The 20,762-nt window shown below is 40.0% G+C and overlaps 1 protein-coding gene across 1 annotated transcript; it reads left to right on the top strand.

The window, feature by feature from the left end:
- The first annotated feature begins 1,753 nt into the window (after positions 1 to 1,753).
- Positions 1,754 to 15,859, top strand: cotl1 (coactosin-like F-actin binding protein 1). The gene is made up of 4 exons (XM_069687174.1): positions 1,754 to 2,185; positions 3,084 to 3,166; positions 12,612 to 12,769; positions 15,722 to 15,859. Exons 1-4 carry the CDS (start codon positions 2,109 to 2,111, stop codon positions 15,830 to 15,832), a joined length of 429 nt encoding a protein of 142 aa, XP_069543275.1. The 5' UTR covers positions 1,754 to 2,108; the 3' UTR covers positions 15,833 to 15,859.
- The last annotated feature ends 4,903 nt before the right edge of the window (positions 15,860 to 20,762 follow it).

The following is a 20,762-nucleotide window of genomic DNA, read 5'->3' as shown; positions in this document are numbered from 1 at the left end:
TTCATCACATGTAGCCAACACACACACTCCCCTGGCCTGCAGCAACTAAACTGTATTGTTAGTGTGTTTTGTATAGCCTGGGTTGTACTTAAGTGTAAAATAGACAGTTTTGTGTTGTGCCTACATTTTTAATAATGTTGCAATAAACAGGTTATTTCGGTATTTTAACGACAGCCTACTGTACGGTTCTACACGGCGTTAAGGGTGCTTCTTTTAACACTTAATGTAATTCATTTATTAAGAATCATTTAATTTAAAATAAAATGTTGTAAATAAAAATAAATTGCTGTTAATTTACTAAAACAAAATGACTGGATTTTAATTCCTCCCCGTTGAACTGTGTGAAGTTGAACAATTAAGCAAAAGTATAACCGGAAATTGATTGCTTTGCCTTCAGAATAAAACTGACTTGCAATTCTAAAAAAAAAAAAAAAAAAAAAGAATTTTATTTTAAGAATGATAATCAGCATGTTCTGCCGTAAAAATGTAAATAGTTACACTTTAAGGCATTAATAATTCCTCACATGATGTGACAGGTATACTTGGTATATGTTTCGTCATAAAATGCATCCTACAATTACTCCTTTGTCATTGTTAGCCTTTATTGCTGACATTGGTTCAGTATTACTCTTTGAGATATTTCCCCATTGCTGCTGGCTTTTTCTTACTTTTCCTTCTTTCACTGTTGTCTTCTGTTTCCTTGAACTGAGATCTGAACCTTAAATTACCTCATATAGTTTGGACATTTCCTGATCTATAAAGTAACATTTTTCGTATTCTGCATACTTAGAACCATTGCACTCTCCTGTAAATATTTTAAACATTTCTCCAAAACTGCACATCTTTTCACAGTAAAAACAGAACATAAATTGGATCTTATTTTATAATATATGATAGCAATTTATAATTGAATCTAATCTGCCTGCTTATTATCAGTATTGTTTGTATAACAATGTATAATTATGAACTATGAAGTAAATAATCATTCGGTGGCAGCTAGTAGCAAGTACTAAAATGATCTAATATGGTGCTGCGTTAATAAGGGAACTTTGTGAAAGGATTTTTGGATTTGGTAATTTCCAGAGGTTGAAGTCAGCTCACTGTAGGATGTTTATTAACTTCATGATATTGTGTTTAACAAAATGTCTCTCAACAGCTGCTTTTTCCCTCTAACAAATTCAAATATACAGCACATTTAGAAGAATATTTAAAAAATGAAACATGTAAACATAATTATAAAGGGATATTTGAAGTACTTTGTTCACATAAAAACATTGTATTTGATGTAGCACTGGTTGTTGTTCTCATCAGGTTGGTACTTAACAAAGATTTAAGGGGCCCACATCTGGAGACGACAACATAAATCTATTCTGTCTATACCCTATTACACCCTATTACACAATAAGAGTACTAATACAAATTAACAAATGATCCAGTAATGACTGCACATGATTAGTTCACAGTAAAAAGATCATCAATAAGGAATGTTAATTTAGTTACTTCATATATGAATTGATAAGTATTTCAATTCGCTGGAATTACCAACCAATGCCTGATTAATTAAATACTAAATTCAACCTAGTTACTTCAACACAGTGAAATAATGTAATATCTAAATGCTGTTTTAGATGCAGCTATTTCAAATTGTTTCAAAAGTGCTAATTGGCTTCCCTGCTTTTTATTATTTTGAAAGTCTGTACCGGAAACATGCTGTTGTATGTTGTAGCTGCCTTTGCAACGGCCCTCTTACCGTTGACCATTCACAGGGAGAAGGTGAATCCAGCGTCTGGGGGACTTCTCTGTCTGTCTGCTGGCAACCTGATCGACTAACATCACCAACGCCCATAAAGTGGAGATATACAGGAAATGAACGGAGCTGCTAGAAGAAGAAGAACCGTCTGTTTCCTTTAAGCCCGACCGGTTCAATTGTCCCAGTGCGGTGGTCGTGATTTTGGAGTGAAGCCTATTGTATTACGTTATCAGTTATAGTTCTCTGTTGTACCACCAACTGTATAAGTTAGCTGCTTTATTACTGTGTAGCTAGCTCCCCCTGATTTGGACTGATACAACGTTGACTTCGCCGAATTTGACTTCTGTCCAACCGAAAAATGGCAACCAAAATCGATAAAGAGGCTTGCAGAGAGGCTTACAACCAAGTCAGAGACGATAACACTGACATCAATTGGTGAGTGTGCGGACACGTTTACTTTCATACTCCGTTCAAGAATGTGTCTATTTAATATTACCTTGCATTTTAGCAAAAGAAAATTAGTCGTACATAACATGCTAACCCATGACATAATCTGAATACTGAAATATTTACTTCGGCGTTAAAATAACACTCAAATCAATCCTTATTTCGGTGTAATCTGATTTTAAATTGTAATTCACATAGCCCGTTAACGCCCACTGCACCGTCTTTGCGGCGGAGAAGGGTGCGAAGATGAGAAACGGACCTTTTATAAAAGTTAACATTTTAATTAAATAAGAGCAGTTAAGCTCATGCAATACAAGCCGAATGAAAGGGAGATTTATAAAGAAAAAGAAAATGTAATGAGCTGCATTCAGTGCCACGTGAACATTTGCATTTAGGCAGGGTAACATAAAATTTCTAGATATTTGAAAGTAGTTCGACCTGCGTACTCTGATTACGCGGTGGCACATCGGGGGTTTACCAGCCACTAAGACCTTTGTGAATTTTTTAAGTCTGGATCCATGAAACACTGATCCCAGCTTGTGTTTAACAATGTTGTGTGAAATACAGGCAGCGTACAGAGCCTTGTTCAAGCTGATCTGTATTCTGGCTGTTCAGCGGTCACACACGGCACAGTTATCAGGCCCAGCGGGGCAGAAGTAATTTCCTTTGTCCTGTATTCAGAGAGGATAACGTTTTAGTAGTGACACTTACACATGGCTGACACGCAGCTGCACCTTGCATGGGCGTCTTTGGAATTCTGTGCATTGCTACAGTTTGCAAAATGGGTCTGATGTGCACATAACGCCATTGTTGTGAATCAACAGATCATGAGACTGAATAATGCATGGAGTGATAATAACTGCACGGTTTATTCTGCATCCTCCAGGGCTGCGTTCAAATATGAGGACTCTACGATCGTGCCTGCAGGACAAGGGGCTGACTATGAGGACTTCAAGAGGATGTGCACAGGTAAATAGTAGATTTACTATGTTAAAAATGGCAATGTAATGAGTGGGTCAAACTTCTCTCAGTGCTGCTGGCTGCTCTACATTATGTTGCATGTGTGTGGCCTGTAACAGCCTATATAACACACAGCTTGGCTTGGCAGGACACTAATCTTTTAAGACTCTGTGTGCTGTCACCCATTGGCCTTGGGCCCTGTAACTACACTCTCAAAGCACTTAACACTGTATGCATTGAATTGCATAACCTGTTCTACAATATCCTGTTTCTCTTAAGCACAAGGCGACACATTATAAGTCAATCTTTTGTACATCTGTCCAACTTTTAACCACAAATCTTAAAGGCAAGGTGCGGATGTCTATTTTAAACTCAGGTAATTGTTCTCCGACCGGTTGTCTTTCATGCAAGTTTTTTCACCTGCCAAACCCTTGAAATAAAAGAAATGCTCCTATGAAAGCGCCGAAATGCGTCAGAATAGAAAAAAAAAACATAGTAAAACAAAGTTCCCCTAAAAAAATAGCAAAAAAGTGAAGTAAGGACTTTCAGTAAATGATTCCTCGTGAGCGAAAACAGCTAATGGTGCTATCTGATGTAAGTTCCCCTCTCTCTGTGTCCTCTGGAGGAAAGCATCAGCTCAGATGTTGGGTGTGGCTGTCTCTGACGCTTGCTCTTCTCTTTAAAACCTTGCTGCCTCAGGGTTTTGCTCTTTTTCTTTCTTCCTGATATTACAGAGCTCGCATTCCTGTGTTGAAATAACACATTTATCACCGTGCTTTACGACACTTCAGCCGGTGGCTTTGCCATTGGTTCTTGTTCAGAGATGACACATCAGACATCATCCTGTCTGCCGGCTTGTTTCCCTTATTTAGCAGTGAAGTTGTAAGTCAGAGTGTAGGAGGAGCTGATGCAGACTTATCGTCTAGTGAGGTTTGAGGAGGAGGGACCTTTTCAAGTGGTGATTTTCAACCTAACCAGGAAGTAAAAATAGATTAATTATGGTGTGCACAACCTGTAATACTGCAATAAGATATTACATGCAAGGGCATTGTTCCTTATACCTTGTTTTATTTGCCAACAAGACTTTTAAATCTGAAATCTGCTGACAAAATGCAACAACCAATTACTCATTTAGTCTGTTACATAAATTATTCATTCTAGGTCACCAATATATCAGCTAATGGGAAATTCAGTCTTGAACGTCCCTCTAGGGAAAGATGATAATCAGGTTTTTTAGTAGCAATGTCAAACATCTCACTTTCATTCTGCGTGTCTGCATTTATGTTGATTGTGTTTTTGGACCTAACTGTGAAGCTGTTTTAAGGCCAAAAGCAAGGCGAATGTTTGGGGCGGAGTGTTTTAATACAAAGTCAATTCAAAGATGCAATTCGAGCAAGAAATTCACTGTGTCACAAAGGCCAAACAGCATCTCCTGATGTCCTGAGAGAGCATCAGAACCGCTCGATCCAAAGCCCATTCATAAAACAAGTAGTTTTGCTCGGTTCGTATTGTGGACAGACCTGGTAAAGCACACGTTTTTGACTTGTTTATTGCAAGTCAGAGCAAAATGTGTTTATTTTGGGTTCACACTAGGGATGCACGATATTAGAGTTTAGTTTTTTATTAGTAATTAGTTTTTGCTTCCAACCCTTTTTGCCAATTGCCGATTTCGATACCGATGTATTAGGCACGTTTTTTCCACCTAACTGATGAAGTCTCCCCTGTAGTAGAATTGATATCATGCCTACTCTTATTGTAGTGGCCTACTGACAGATGCAGAAATAACAGTGCTTTTTAAAATGTGCACATTCACTGGGCAATATAAGAAAACTACTTAAACTTAGGTTATGTACAAAATGCCATATTTATTTGTATGTAACATTTTCTTTCAAATGAAACTGTAATATTCAAACATCTTAGACAGGCTTGGATGATGCTCTCCCTGAGACAATCCTGACAATAGCCACAACTAAGGCAAATTTTACCTATTGCACAGAACAAACACATACAATGAAATCAACCTCCATTCGCAGACATCTTGCACCCTTCTTCACGCTCGACGGAAGAGGCGTGGTGGAGGCAGTACGTGCGAACACTCGTGCAGCGCTAATAATGTAGCATTGCGTCAAGCATTTTTAGGGAATCCTCTAGCATTTAGGCATTATTAAAGTGTTGGGAAATATTGTCAAAAAAATGACATATCTGCTGATGCTGATATGTCATTTTCACACCATAATCTGCCGATAATATCGTGCATCCTTAGTTCATACCGCTGGAGTTGAACTTGCTACAAACAGTGAAACTGCCACTTCCTCTAGCCCCACCATCAGGTTACAGTTGTCACTTATTACTAGAGAAGTATGTCAGCATCTCCTGGATGGATAAGGTTTGGTGTTATTCTCAGAGGATGAATCTTACTTGTTATTCCTGTGGTGCTGCCAACATGAGATAGCAGTTTTCATTTTGACAACTGTTTCAACTGCACTTAAAATTTGGTTCTCCATCCTGTATCCTAATGACTTAAGGGACTCGCTATTTTGGTTTATTAATATGTAGCCCAAAGTGTGAAGGGGCATGTGAAGGTGAATACAGATCAGAGCGTGAGGTGATGAATAAATAAATCAGAGGTCTCATTGCTCTGAAACAGCAGAGCAAAGAGATACATGACAATAAACAGCTCAGCTAATGAAGAAACAGCTCCTCCAGCTAAATCACATTGTTTCTGTGATGCATCTGCAGCTCGAGATGGACGGATTAGAACAATGATGATAGGAAGAAATAAGTAAAAGTACCTATATTTTAGTTTAAGTTGCTGAGGGTCACAAAGGGAAGCTTTGACCTGAGAGAGGCGCTTCATATAAAAATCTGGAGCAACACAATCATCAGGATTTATCCTCTGGGGATCCACGTCAAATTTAATTGCCATCTAACTGGCATCATCATCCTCAGGTCCGGCTGTCAGCAGAGATACAAACAAGTTTGCAGTCAGTTAGGTTAAGTCCTCATCAAACCCTCCTGACTCTTCTCACAGGAGACCGCTTTAGTGTCAGACGGTGTCGCAGGGGGGCCGAGCGTGGGCTGAGGGAGCAAACACAGGAAGATACTGTGTCACCCGCTAACCTCTGATGTGCTGAAATGAAGTCAGTTTATGCAGAACAACGTCTCTCCCAACAAGTCTTTTTTTTTTGCTGTCTCATCATTGTTGTAGTTTCAGCTCAGTCGTCTCTGCAGGGCGGCCGGCCGGCTGCAGAGTCAGCACCACTTTAAAGGGAAGACAAACCAGGAAGAATCTGGCAGCGGGAGGAAGTGTGGGGGTGAGGGCGAGCTGCAGGTCGGGGTGAGGGTTGTGTTTGTTCCTCTCTGGCATCTAAAGCAGGGACAATGACAGTTAAGACAGGGGAAGGGGACTGAGGTGTTGAAACTATCTATGTGCTTTATGGCTGCAGTGATAAGACTCTTTACAGTGGCTGCTCCTGTTAATGTGCCGCTGCTCTGATCTCAGCAGTGTCTTTATCAGCCGCTTTAACAGAGCATAAAGATAATAGGTTGCACTATAAACAGCCTTATGCAATTTAGTAAAATCAGCTGACCTTTCATCAGTTACTTGACTTAAATTAGCTTGTTGCCACCTGCAGCATCCTTTCAGAGTTTATCATCTAAGTGTAAGTTAAATTCTAAAAAATATTGATTGACAAAGACATCGCAATACAATACATATCATTATACGGGTTACGGTTGAATATATCGCAATATTGTAAGCAAGGCTATATAATTCGCCCTTTATGAGATCGGTCTCATTCTGCCTGTGTCATTGGCCTGTGTTCTTTGTTTTTAAGCTAGCAATTTGTGCTAACGTCTTCTTGTGTCAGTCACATGACCTGTAGATTACTCCCTGCTCAGTGAGGGAAATTCAACACCCTGCAACCCCCTGTAAGCAGACAATCACTTCCTCAAGTCACCTGTTGCTGCTACAGGTGAATTAAAAAATGAAATGTATATTCTTATTGAATATTATATTTATTAAACTTAAAATACAATTTAAAACTTGGGGATGAATGTGACTTAATAAATCTATTAGCCTAGATGTCTGGTGGGGCTGCACGATAAATTGCAATGCCATCGTTATCGCAGTGAGCATTCACCTTAAACATCGCAAAAGTCAGAATTTAACGCAATGAAAAATTATTTTATATAAACAAGCCATGCTTTCTCATGAAGAAATGTTACCTATTGTAACAGTGATCATGATTGTTTGACGCAATCAGATGAAGCTACCTATCAGCTACCCTCAGGTGGTTAGGTCTTTATTGAATCTATTACTCATTCGGTCTGTTTATCAAACTCGGCACCAACAAGTTTTGAACGATGTTCGAGTGCTGCATGGACAGAAACGGGTTGAATTTGTAGCTGAGATGACGAGGAGTCGCAGAAGTTACTGACGGAGCATAGCATCGTGCCGGAAAGGGGGCGGAGATTAGCGTGTTGATATGGGTTTTGTGTTCCCATCAATGCTGATCGGAGCTGAGGCGATAGTCTGCTATCTTGTAATATTTACATGTCATCCTGTATAATTATGAATCAAGGATGGCAGCAACTGATGGGTAATCATGCTTGTCAACTTCCCATAAACCTTTCTACTGAGCGTTTTAGATCCCCACAGTTTGAACACAACACAAGATAAACCTTTATCATAATGTAAACTATTAATAACAAATCAATTCAGTGCTTTTAAGAATCAGTACAGTATTTCAAAACATATTATTGCAATATATAAAACTATATCAAACCTTTTTTTAGAACACTTATCAGGATACAGGTGTTAAATATTAAACTTTTCATTGCCAGTATCTATTTTTTTTATTACATATTGTCCTATTTTCTTCATGAAGATCAGATTACTTGTTATGTGCAGCTCTATAGTGGGAGCTTTCCAAGGCTGACACAGTATCCCTGGTGATGTTATCTGGCCTTCTTCTTGGGGAGTACAATTATCAACAGAAACGCTGCGTTACACACGAGGGTGTGGAGTTTGAGAGATTGAGAGATGTGGGTGTTTTCCCCTCAGGATGCTCTGTTTTCAGAGCTTTACTACAACTCAGGATTACTCTGCCTCCGCCTTCAGTTTTGACCGTTCTTTTTTTAATCTGTCTCTTAAACCAAACAATGTTACAGAAGAGAAATACAACATATACAACAGATTATCTTGGCTTTGGCTCGGAGACTACAGCTCGATAAACACTAAAGTAAACATATGGTGTTTTCTCTCTCACATTCTCTCAGTTCACAGGCTTTTTTTCTTTGGCTGGATTTCTGTCCGTCAGTGGTGCATTGCAGTAGAGTCAATGCAGGAAAAATGACTTTTGCTCAGTATATTCATAGAGTCACGTTCTCCCACCAGTCTTCAGTCGTCTTCTTACAGATTTTGTGTTTTTAACCCAGTCAGGATACATAAAGAAAGTCAGGGATCTTCCTGCTGGTAGTTTTGGCCTGCAGCTCTCTGTCAGAGTTTACAGAGTGTCTGTCAGTCACACAGAGGCAGGAACATCTGGAAGACAGAGACCAACTACAATCTGCTCGTGTTATTGTTACATAATGACATGTGGCCTGCAGACAGAGCAGACAACACAGCTGGAGTGCATTTGTTAGACAGAGTGGTGAGGGAAAGAAAGAGGTGTGAAGGTGTTCATATGCAGACTATGTTTATCGACTCACTGTATAAACCTTCTCACCTTCTCTTCAAAGTCCAGTTGTTTGACATGACTGATAAATCTGAGTAAGCAATGCCTCGAAAAATCTGATAGTCAAATTGAGAACATGATGAGTACAAATCCTTGTGTTCTTTGTAGGCTCTTCTTCTGTAGTTTCTCCGCCATCTTGTTGCTTTAAAGAGGGGGTATTATTTCACATTTTAAGACATATATTTAATGTTACAATGTTGGATGACCAGACTAAACGTGGGTGAAGTCTGTAGGTAAAAGTATGTGGGAGTAATCCCCAGGCTTCCCAGCTCAGTCTGCACGCTGCAGTGAACGCCAGGTTTCACTGTTTTTTCTACATGCTCCACTTTGTGATGTCACAAAGTGCAGCCTCAGCAGACTTCGGAGAGCAGGCTAATCAGATTAAAGTGGGCTTGTAGGGGCGGAGTTTATTAAAGGGACAGAGCTGCCTAAGTCGTTTCAGGCAAAGGCTGTATGAGGGTCTGCACAGAGCACCAGTGTGAGAAACATTTTGAATTTTTTAAACTGTAAATGATGCTAAGCTACTTCACAGGTATCACAGAGTGAAATATGGAGCTTGAAATGAGCATAATAACCCCCCTTTAAATTGCTGATACCCATAACTCTTAGTGATGCTAAATGACAGGTGATACTTAGACATCAGTGGTAGATGGTGGACATCACTGGTAGCTATTGTTAAATTATATTGTGGTTTTCTTTACATCTGATGGAGTTAAATAGTTTGATGTACAACTCAGAAAAGAGACAGCGCCCAGAGTAGGGATGCACAGAAACCGATACCAGTATCGGGTATCGGGCGGTATCCAAGTATTCATACTCGTACTCATAAAACTATGCCGATACAACCGCACCCAATACCACTTTACGGCTTGACGTTAACCTCCCGTTAGTTAAGCAGGTAGGCGGAGAAGGAGCAATGTCACTTTTCAGAAAAGGCTCAGTCCTCACAGACAGCACTAACATACACACTCACAGCCAAACTGAAGCTAACAGAGTGTAGCATAAACGTTAAGGCAAACTAACTTACTCATGGACGCACACATGATAAAAAGAGTCAGCGATCAGCGATCACTGATGTCTCCGTGATAGGGGCAGTACACAAGTCCGGGCATGTCTCCTTCACTGCCGTGTTTTGGTGGGGGGATGTGCTGTGTAGTGCTGCCTTCAGGTGCGCTCAGAAATGTTACATGAAAGTAAAATGTGTGGCAGTGTTATGTTTGTTTGATAAGTAAAACAGAGTTGAGTGTGAACATGTCAGCAACAGTTGCATCATTCAGTGAATTTACTTAGTTACAGTCAGAAAGTCAGGAACATCTGATGAAAATGAAACATGCTTTAAAAGTCATTATGAGAACTGTAATGATATTATTGCTGATATCGGTACTCGGTATCGGTAAGTACCCAAATGTAAGTACATGTACTTGGGCCAAAAAAAAGTGGTATCCCTGCATCCCTAACCCAGAGAGTAATTTCCTGTATCTGTGTCACATGGCTTTCAACGTGCCCCGCCCCATTTAGGAGACTTGTGATAGGTCATGAGTCTGGGGAGAAGAGACCCTGAGCACAGATTATGGCAGATTCTTTCATTCCATAGTCACCAAAGTAAATATTTTTCCCAAGCTGTATATCTCTTAAACATTGTGACTTTGAAAGGGAATTTCAGACGGACAGTTCGGGAGAAAATAAACCTTGTTTGAGACCTGATTCTGTCTCTGCAACACACACCAGATCTGGAAACACAGAGATCTCCTCTCTCTGTTCTCTCTGTTGCATCTTTTTCCTACCAGATCAACAGACATTAAACAGGACTTATACATCAAACCATGAAGTAAAATTTAAAACATTTCTTGCTTATAAATGTTTAATTGTTCTGTACAACTGTACAAGTCAGAGGACAAAATAAATCATCAGGCTGATTGTGTGTATTCAGACCACCTGAGAGGAACTGGCGTGGTCACTGGGCGGTCTGAGACACAACTGCAGGGCTCACAAAACATTTGACTCACTTAGTTTGTTGACCTGAATATTTCCTCATTGCACACACACACATGCGCATGCACACGCACACACCCACACCCACAGACACGCACTCTGCCAGAGCAGTCGGTATAACAAAAGCAGAACCTTGTATTCTCTGCACCTCCTCAGCACTTTCCTTTTGAGCTGTCTGTCACACGCAGACAAATATTTTGTTTCAAGTAAAGATAATTACACCTGGTGAAAAATCCTGAATAAAGCAGTTTAAAAAGTTTTAATTCTCCTCAGCAGACTCAGGATGTCAGGAGGAGCTGTGGGCTGCTGCTAACTTTAGCTCAAACTTCTGTCTTTGATAACTTGCAGACATCTGATGACTAAAGTTCTTCATCTGACAGTGATGTGACTGGAAACAGGAAGAAAACTGTGGGCTGGATTGTTTTAATGCTGACAGCCGACTCTTATGAACAATAATGTTGAAACGTATTGAAGAGCTGGGATAAAGGTTGATGGAAAACACTTGTTGTGTTTCCCGTCTTGTTTGGCATCGATCGGCGACAGATTATGCCGACAATTTTCATCACCTGGAGATATTCGGTCCATCTCCACATAATTGAGGGTGTGCTATTTTGTAAGCTTTGCAGGTGTATTCCTGCTGTGTAATCGGCAGTGAGATTGATACATATCAGAAAACAAAATACAGTTAATTCTAGTTATTTACATATTTTTAATTGAGATCAGCGACTCGACCAGACTCGAACACAAAGTGATGAACACAAAGACAAATATTCAGGCTGAAAGTTTTTTCTAACTTACTTAGCCTATATCTTATAAAGTGTGTCATTATTACTCATATGTGAAGCTGAATCTGGGGTGATTGTTATGAAATGCAGCTGCTGCACTTGTTTGACTGTTTCATCTGCTATGACCCATTAAAATATGTATTTTACTAAGAGATTATTGTGTTTAATGGTGCAGTCTGAAGCCTTTTTCTATCAGCAGATGGAAACAGAGCATGACTTCACATCACATGACAGGAGGTCACTTATTTCATACCTGCCTGGTGTTACAGCAGACTGAGACAATGATTTACTGCTGTTTCAATGTGACAGGAAAATTCATGTAGGCATCTCCTTGTAAAAACCCCTTCCGATAAGGGAGTTGAAATTTACTGCTATAGTTATCGTGGGCCACGTAGAACGTATCGTATGAGTTGCCCTGCGATTCTCACCCCTAAATACCATTATGGAGGCCATATTGTTTTTGTTTTTTTGTATATAATGAAAATATGAATATGAATATAATATGTGATGTTGCAAAGGTACACAGAATGCTTCTTTTTTTAAAAACAAATAACTTTATTAACAAATATTTAACATTATTTAACATTGTCAACCACTTCTAGTGAGGACCACTGAGTGCTCGGCTGTGCCGCTCTGCTCCGTGCGCTGCAGACTGTACTGAGAGTGTTGTTAACTGTGGAATCAGCACGCTTTGCTGCACAAACTACATTATTTATTTTCATTTCTAAATTATCATAAGCATTGATTTCTGCATTATATGTTATGTTAAAAGTTTTGATATTAGCTCACATTGGAAAAATAAATGCCGTTACAGGTTTGTCTATGAGGTCAATATTTGTCGATATAATTGATATATCTGTTGGGCTCTACGCCTAATAGGCTGTGATGAAGTGTGTACCGTCAATCTGTTTATTCAGTCTCTCTCATCTCCTCCCTCAGATGACGTCCGTGTGTTCGGCTTCGTCCGGATCACGACGGGAGACGCCATGAGCAAACGAGCCAAGTTCACCCTCATCACCTGGATCGGAGAGAACATCAGCGGGCTGCAGCGCGCCAAGATCAGCACCGACAAGGCGATGGTGAAAGAGATCGTGCAGGTCAGAGACTCTGTGGTAGCAAATAGCAATTAAAGTAATGGGTGTCATCATTAGAGTTACATAGAGTGAAGCTGTAATGATGCCTCTGGGGACACTGGGTGGTTACAGAGACAGCACGGCAACACAAAGCTGGATACAGTTAGACAAATAGGTTTTTACTAACAACAAAACATTTCACCTGGGGAAGATGTGAAGAAAAAAGGGGGGGTAGAACAGGACTTATAAACGAGCGTAGAAAGATCCATTTATACAGTATTTATTAAAAGGTTTATAGAACAAGGAAGTATATGAGAATGAGAGTTAACAGATGTAAATATAAAGCAGTACGAGCTAATTGTTTTAATGGATTTATCTATGTTAAAGCGTCAGTAATTAATATTTTTATATTCACAATTTAAAAAATTGTAATGTGACATGATGGTTCCTGCTTGCCAAGCAGAACACCAAGCAAGAGGCAAAGAGAGTGAATATGGACTTCCTTAGATTAAACAGCTAGACCTAGACTGTGACAGCTGGGTCTTTAAAAAAACATAAACTGATATAATATGATAAGTCACAAGTGTATTTATCAGTTGAGAACACCCGGAGTCACTTTCGTTTTGTTAGTCAAATCTCTGTGGGGGGCTGGGGGGGGGGGTGTACACAGTAATGCATGGGGAAGTACATATCAGGTTGCAAACTTTGCAAACCTAGTCGTAAAATGACCCCTTAGTGTTAGTTGTTCAAGGTTTTTAATGGGTGCAGAATTACTGCAGAGATCTCTTCCTCTCCAAAACAAACGGACCTGCTGATTAAAACCAGTGAAATCGCCTAATAAGTTTCATGTTAAAAGTCAGTGTTTCAGGGGCTGCAGGCTCAGCTGTCCCTCACTACCTGACAAAACTCCTTCATATGGTTATATAATATAGTGACTGAAACACTAAAAAGAAGTCGGCTGGACGTTTTTATATGTCCAGCTGATAGCCAGCACTTATGGAAACTCTCATATATATACATTCATCTTGCAGGTAAGACATGGCCATGAGAGTGGCCAAAAACATGAAGAAAAGCATCTTGAAGTAAACAAGCACAGTTATGTTTACATTCTTACCAAACCTCACTGTATTTATCCTTGAGGCCTTACAATCATGCTGAATGCCTTTCCTTCTCTGTGCCATCATACGAGTGTGAGGAGGGCATGAGATAAAAAATAGAATAGTATCGCTCTTTAGTGCCACAAATGGTCCAAAACTCCTTAAATTGCTTTAATGTGTTACCTCAGAAACCAGCAGTTTCTCCATTATTCTCCTGGACCTGACAGGATAGCAGGTCAGAACAGCTCATCCTCGGCTCTTGCTGCCAAACTCCAGTGTTGCAACTTGTTGCATATTTGCTGCTAAATTCTGGAGGAAGGAGAACATTTTATGAGTCAATCACTTTTATTACCTCATGTTTATCAAACACCTGCAGGGTTTTCATTGCAGCATTTTCACATAAATTATCATGAATCAAGCTGATAGCTGCTACCGAGCTCATTTGCAGAGCTTTTCCCCCCGTCATTAACACTTTTTTCACACGAAAATAATAACAAGGCCGATTTAACAGTTCTGTACATAATAAGTAGAAATAAGCTCAGATAGGATACTAGCACTAGCATGTTTCTGGCTGTTGCTTGCTGTGTTTTCACTAGAGTCACCTATTTCACAAAGATATGCAGATACATGTTTTGCTTTTCGAGATGCCTGGAGAAGTTTGTATTGTTTAGAAAACCATGTTTCTATCAAGCAAAGTTATTGAGTGTTTGCTGTCAGTACAAAAACAAATTATAAAGTTGCTTGGTTTCCATAGTGCAACCTTAAAGACCAGCTCCAGTCATGTTTTAAGACATATAAAATGCTCTACTTAAAATAATAAATTGTGTCTGACATGTTTTTTCTGTAAAATATATTTAATTACCTTGAAAAATCCTCCCAAAGCATCTCCTCCTTCTCCCTCATTAAACATTCCTGAATCTGCATAGGCCCCGCCCACTAGGCAACTACTCCGTCTCTGCCATCGTTAAGTGACAACTAAAACTAGTTTGAAATGTAGCTGTAAGCAGTAGTAACGTTAACGTTAGTAGTCAGGAGTGAGTTTGCAAAGCTTACGATGACGGTTACAGCTGGCTCGCACATCGCCGAAGTGGTTGTCATAGGTTGCACATAATGATATGCAACACCACATGGAGATGTTTACACAGTTAAACACTTGATTTTCACTGGAGGGGAGTTTTTAAATTCCTCAGTCACTGCTTTTTTTTAATGCCATGGATGTTGATGTAAACTGGCGTGGCATTTTTAGATACCTTAGGTGTCAGTCGGGTTTGTCTGGGAAAGGAAACTGTTCTCTAAAATAAGAAACTAGTTCAACCTGTTGCACTTACACGTTTTGAGTGTGTGTGTGTGTGTGTGTGTGAGTGACCTTGTTACATAGTATTCAGTAAAATACGGTATTGCTGAGGTTAACTTGCCAACATCCTTCATGGAGGGAGAGGATTCTAGAACAGAAGTCAGAGGCACGTTAGTCATCAAGGAAGAAGAGATGAAAGGGAAACAAAAATCAATCGATGGATTTTTTTCAAAGCCTAAAGATAATCCAACATGTTAAAGAAGGCTGACATCAGCATGTGAGGTCATGCCCTTCTTCTTTGAAACATCAATAAATATGTTTATTTTGTGCAAAAAAAACCCACCCCTCAGTTGTCTACTAGAAATCAGCTTGTAATGCATTTTTATTTTCTGTAAACTTTACGCAAATTACTAATGATAATTGGACGGCCTTTCAAAAAGAAATGATGGGAGGCGTATTCACTGCTCTCTCTTAATTGAGCACAAGATACATTCTCTATGCGTTGTGAAAGTGAGAGAGAGCTTTTGGAAACAACGCCCCAGGCTTGAGTTGCTCTTCACTCCTTCATGTGTTTTGTTTCTGCAGAACTTTGCCAAGGAGTTCATGTTTAACGACCCGAGGGAACTGGATGAAGACAACATCCGTGAGGAGCTGAAGAAGGCGGGCGGAGCCAATTATGACGCTCAGACGGAGTAAAGAAGTGCTACGGTCCACTGGAAGGGTTGGGGGGGGTTGGGTCTGGTCAGGATAGGGTGGGGTTGGGTTGGGTGGGATGAGTGGGGGCGGGGAGTGTTGGGGCAGGGCTGCTACCTCTGGGGGAGAGGACGAGGAAGGACAAGGAGGGTGCTTGACATAAGGGAATGACACAAATCGGACACACTCATTTTACTTTCAAAGTGAGCTTTAGGAACATGAGCTCATGGGAAACGATTCGTTCGTTTGCAAGAACACAGGAACTCACAGATACACAGAGGTGCGCCACGAGCAGCTTGTAGAAGCAGTGTAACGATGTCAAATACTAACCAGTAGATTTCTTTTCATTAGTTTAACAGCTTATTAATGTACTCTCAGCAACAGATTTAAGGTAAGCTAAAAGATAAAAACAGATCAGGTACTGAGTGTTATGGCGAAGATCCTGACAGTCAGATGATGCTCGTGCACCACTGACGTGATAACATCTGCATTGGGGCGCTCATACACTTGATTTTTAACAAAGCTTACTGTTTTGCACAAATACAGGTACCTATCCATAGTGGCCCTCAAGGACATCACTGTAATGCTATAGAAACACTTTAATATTTGTGGGGAAAAAATGCATTTTTGCTTCTTCCTAGGGATAGAACAGAAGATCAATACCACTTTCGGGTCCTTATGGTGACTTTATACCTGGACCTAACAGCTGGTTAGCTTAGCATGGCAGAAAGAAACTGCAGCCTAGCTCCGTCCAAAGATAACAAAACAGCACCTAATTTTCGACTCTCACCACTGTCTGGTGCATATGTTGCAAAATTGGTGCACAATCAACATAGAAAAGGTCCTGCCCAAAATATCCCCTATATCAGCCACTATATCAGTTAAAAGTTATGTGATCCTCAGAAATTGCACTCAGTATTGGCCAATAGAGTCTAGTGGAGGTAAAATATTCCTTTCTGTGTCAGAGCCAGGACAGCTGTTTTCCTTTTGTTTCAGTCTTTATGCTAAGCTAAGCTAACCTGCTGCTGGCTGTAGCTTCATACAGGAAAGACAGCTATGAGAGTTGTATTGACCTTTTTATCTCCCCACCATGAACAGGAAAACAAGTAGGAGAATCATACACACACATGCAGCGTTAGAACCAAGTGTATAAGTTAAAGATCACAAACTGCCTTCTCTCCTCTCCTGCCCTCGCTCCTCTCCCCGGTCAGCTCATGGTTGGTTGTCTACTGTTCTGTGCATCATCATCTCACACTCATCTTCATCTCAGCGGAGCTGTTGAGCAGGAGGAATAATTTTAATGTAATGAGGATGTGAAAAACTGAAGGATTTCACTTCAAAAAGTTGATCACCTTCTTTTGAAATGAAGCTCTTCTCTTGCAGGCATGTGTTTGACACCAGAGCATGCTGTCAGTCATGATACACTGTACCTCCAGGCGGGAAAGATCTCCATTTTCTAACAATATCCTTTGTGATGGTTGGCCTGCCTTCGAGTAAGCCTGAGTCACTGTGCTAAGTACATATTTAGCCACCTCTTCATCTCCAGCCAGACAGCTGTGTTTGGATTACAGCCTCAAACTAAACCATTACATCTTGTCCTGAGACGGACTGTAATTCATCCTCCTGTCTTTATACTTGTGCTTCATGCTGTGAATCCCATTTATCACTAGAACAAATGGGACTTTTGTGAGTGTGTCCACTTTAGAATGTACTTTTATCTTCTCCTTCCAGTTTCTGTTGGACATGATTGGTGTGTTTTAGCAGTTTCCAGTTGTAGACGAGTGCGTGGCAAAGAATAAGACTCTTCTGCCCGTAGACATTTACCATAAAAATACAGAGAAACAGCCATGATTCGGATCCCTCAGCCGCACTTGAATGTTTTGAGAATGGAGATCTTTCCTTCTGGTGTCTCATCTCACGATCTACCACTAAAAGGTATCAATGAATACTGTAACCTACTGTGTTTGACTGCCTTAGTCTCCCAGGGAGAGCGAGGCATCATGGGATCTTGTGGACACTACACTGTGATTGGCTCTCCTCCGTACATGGGCGGCGGCACATGGCTCATCACTTCATGGGCGTGAGCGTATCATCCCATCCCAGGAGGAGGCATTTCTCGGTCGTAGCATCTCTCTTTATTTGGTTTCAACCCTCCCCCCTCGCCCCTTCTGCAAAAACATAGGATTCTTTTCCCCTCGTACCTTTTTTGTTTTTGAGATGAATTTTATTTTGAAGAGTTTTACCTTTTGATTTTATTTGTAAGAGCATTGTTACCTTGGACATTGGCGGAAGAGATTTTCAAAAAAAATAATGAAAAAAGAAAGAAAAACAAAGTGGGCACAAGATCAGTCATTTCAAATAAAAATTGATGTTTTTTTTCCAACACTGACTTCTAAACGTGTCTTTTGTGTTTCTCTGAACCTTACAACACCATCAGCTTTAGGTCTTTTGTTTAGGACTACAAAATAAAGTAAATATATACAGGGATCCTGCAGCTCCTTAAAAAGTCTTAAATATAATAAATTGTCTTAAATGTACTGTATATTTGCTGTTGGTAGATGTAGATGTAGATGGTACGCTTAAGGCTGATGCAGTGGCCTAACATTACTGTAACAAAGAGCATAGAAGCAATCAAAGTTGTAATGTTTTACAGACTCTGAAAGCTTTACATGTTTACGATATGTTGGCTAGCTACAAACAACGTTGTTTCATTGTCATCACTCGGGGTTTGTGTCTAGATACAGTTGAGCTAAGATCGGGAGATGCAGGTTTAGCAGAAAACGAGGTTTTGGAGGTGGTTAGCACTAGCAAGACACGACGACGCGAGGTGCAATTTATGCCAAAAGACCTCTTTCGTTAAAAAACAAGGTTATACATGACTTCATTTGTAAGGTTAATAGCTCTGGACTTCCTAGAGTTGTGATGTGTCAAAAATACTTTAATAAAAAAGTAAATGATCATAAATAATCAATATTGGAAACCTTACATAGTAAACCTTAACAATACTGGAAAAAAGAGATTTGATTTTTACTGCAATATGTTACACTTGTCAAGCAATTTAGCAGATTTTTTTAAGTGATCAGCAAGTAAAATCTTTTTTGGAGAAAAAAAATCCCAAAGGAAGAAATGTGTTCTTTACTTTGTGGGGTTTTTTTTATGTGCTCCAGATTCTTGATTCTTTGCATTCTCCCTTGTATTAAAAACTTTGCATAGTCTTTAGTTGCTGCTTAGCCAGAGAAGGATGGCCAGTGACTCCCAAAGCATCCTGACAGTCAAAACAGTAAAATAATGTCCCCAATGACTTCATTTGGATCCTGGTCCCTCCCATGGAAACGCAGCTTAAATTCTATGAAGGTTTCCTTTAAGGTGTTAAAGTTTAAGCAACTACTCAAAGTTTCTGCCTGTTAAAATGTTAAATGTTTTTCCTTGCCGCTGTTGCTAAATGTTGCTAAGTACTGCTCATGGTGTATTTATGTTGGGTCTGTCTCTCAATAACATAAAAAAAGAGTGCGGTCTAGACCTGCTCTTTTTGTAAAGTGTCTTGAGATCACTTTTGGCACTATACAAATACAATATGACTTAAAGGCCCTTTGTCTGCCTTTTGACAATGATAATAATACATTTAAAGTCACTCTGACATGATTTTTCGCTGCAAAAAGGAGAATTGATTTCACACACATTGAAGTCTACATACAGGTCTTGGAGAGTATTACTGCATATGAGAAAAATGTTGTATAAAGCCTAGCGTAGCCTCAAGTGATGTCACTTGAGTCAGGTAGGTCTGATTTTCTACATGTTGGAAAATTAAATATGAGCATGTTTGTAGCAGCATTAGCTGCAACCCAGCCCCCGACAGTTTAAAGGGAGATTTGCCATTATACTAGTAGCAGCCACTTCGAGGCTACATTAGCTGCTACTTGCATAACACCGGCAAATGTCCTTTTGAACCGTCAGGGGCTGGGTTGCATTGTGGGTGAAGTAGATGCAAGGTTTTGGCAAAGAAGAAGAATGTGTGGAATCAAAAAGACAATCGGCTATCTCTAGCTCGTGTGGTTGTTTAACTGTCACTCGTAAGTCTGATAATGTGTAAGGAGCGCAATGCTAACCTCTGGTACCTTACGTAAAAGGTTCTTTAATGTACCAACTTTTTGTGTTTGCTAAAACCTCCCTCCTTCTTACCAGTGTAGGATGAGGTAATGGGAGCATTTTAGCACTTGTGGATTCAAGGTCCACGCAGCAACCGTCTCTGGGTGCTTAAGGGACTCCTGGGCGTTTCCATGGTCACCATTGTAACCCCATGATCAGCCAGTAAGCAGTCATGGAGGAAGAAGAAATGTTCCTTGGAGTTCAGTTCTCAATCAGGTCTGTCAAACCATCCTATCAGGTCTTAACTGACATTTTGTAAGGCCACAATAAATGAATATGTCACTTATTAACTCAAGTTTTGCTATTAAGTCAGATATTAGTAACAGGAGCTTTAATCTGCTAAGCTAACATCCTTTCTCCCTTTCTAGTTCAAATTATACAGTGAATGATGCAATTAGTTGAACCCATGTATTATAACTCCAAATATTTTCTCTTGCTGCTAGGTGTTTAAACAGTTACAGGCCTACTGCTCCCCAGGATAAGTAAATACATTACTGCTAAGTGTTACCAAAGAAAACTACGTCCTTATAACTGAATGATCAGTTAGTTAGCTTCTTGCACGTCTTATTCATGTCAGGTCAGGTGAGTTAAGTCAACATGTCGACAGAGGCTAGGGACGCTAAAGGCTGGACATTGATTTCCAATGAACTGGACTAATTTGCGTGTTCTCTTGTCTCTTTTAATGCTGAGTTTTCAACATGAGTGACGAGCGCTGGTCTCTATCAGGTCAGTCGATGGCCTCCAGCTGTTCCACGTCAGCATTATGTGTGATTCCGTTACAGTGGAT

This window comes from Semicossyphus pulcher, unplaced genomic scaffold (genome assembly GCF_022749685.1).
Source record: "Semicossyphus pulcher isolate SPU_LCO1_2020_fin unplaced genomic scaffold, fSemPul1.0.p SCAF_8, whole genome shotgun sequence".
Classification (NCBI taxonomy): Eukaryota; Metazoa; Chordata; class Actinopteri; order Labriformes; family Labridae; genus Semicossyphus; species Semicossyphus pulcher.
Note: the sequence above shows the minus strand (reverse complement) of the source record. Positions and strands in the feature narration are given on the sequence as shown.

Excerpts from the sequence above, each read along its gene's own strand:
- cotl1 (XM_069687174.1), top strand. The coding sequence starts at position 2,109 with ATGGCAACCAAAATCGATAAAGAGGCTTGCAGAGAGGCTTACAACCAA. Across the intron at positions 2,186-3,083 it reads GATAACACTGACATCAATTG|GGCTGCGTTCAAATATGAGG; the intron begins GTGAGTGTGCGG and ends TGCATCCTCCAG. Across the intron at positions 3,167-12,611 it reads CTTCAAGAGGATGTGCACAG|ATGACGTCCGTGTGTTCGGC; the intron begins GTAAATAGTAGA and ends CTCCTCCCTCAG.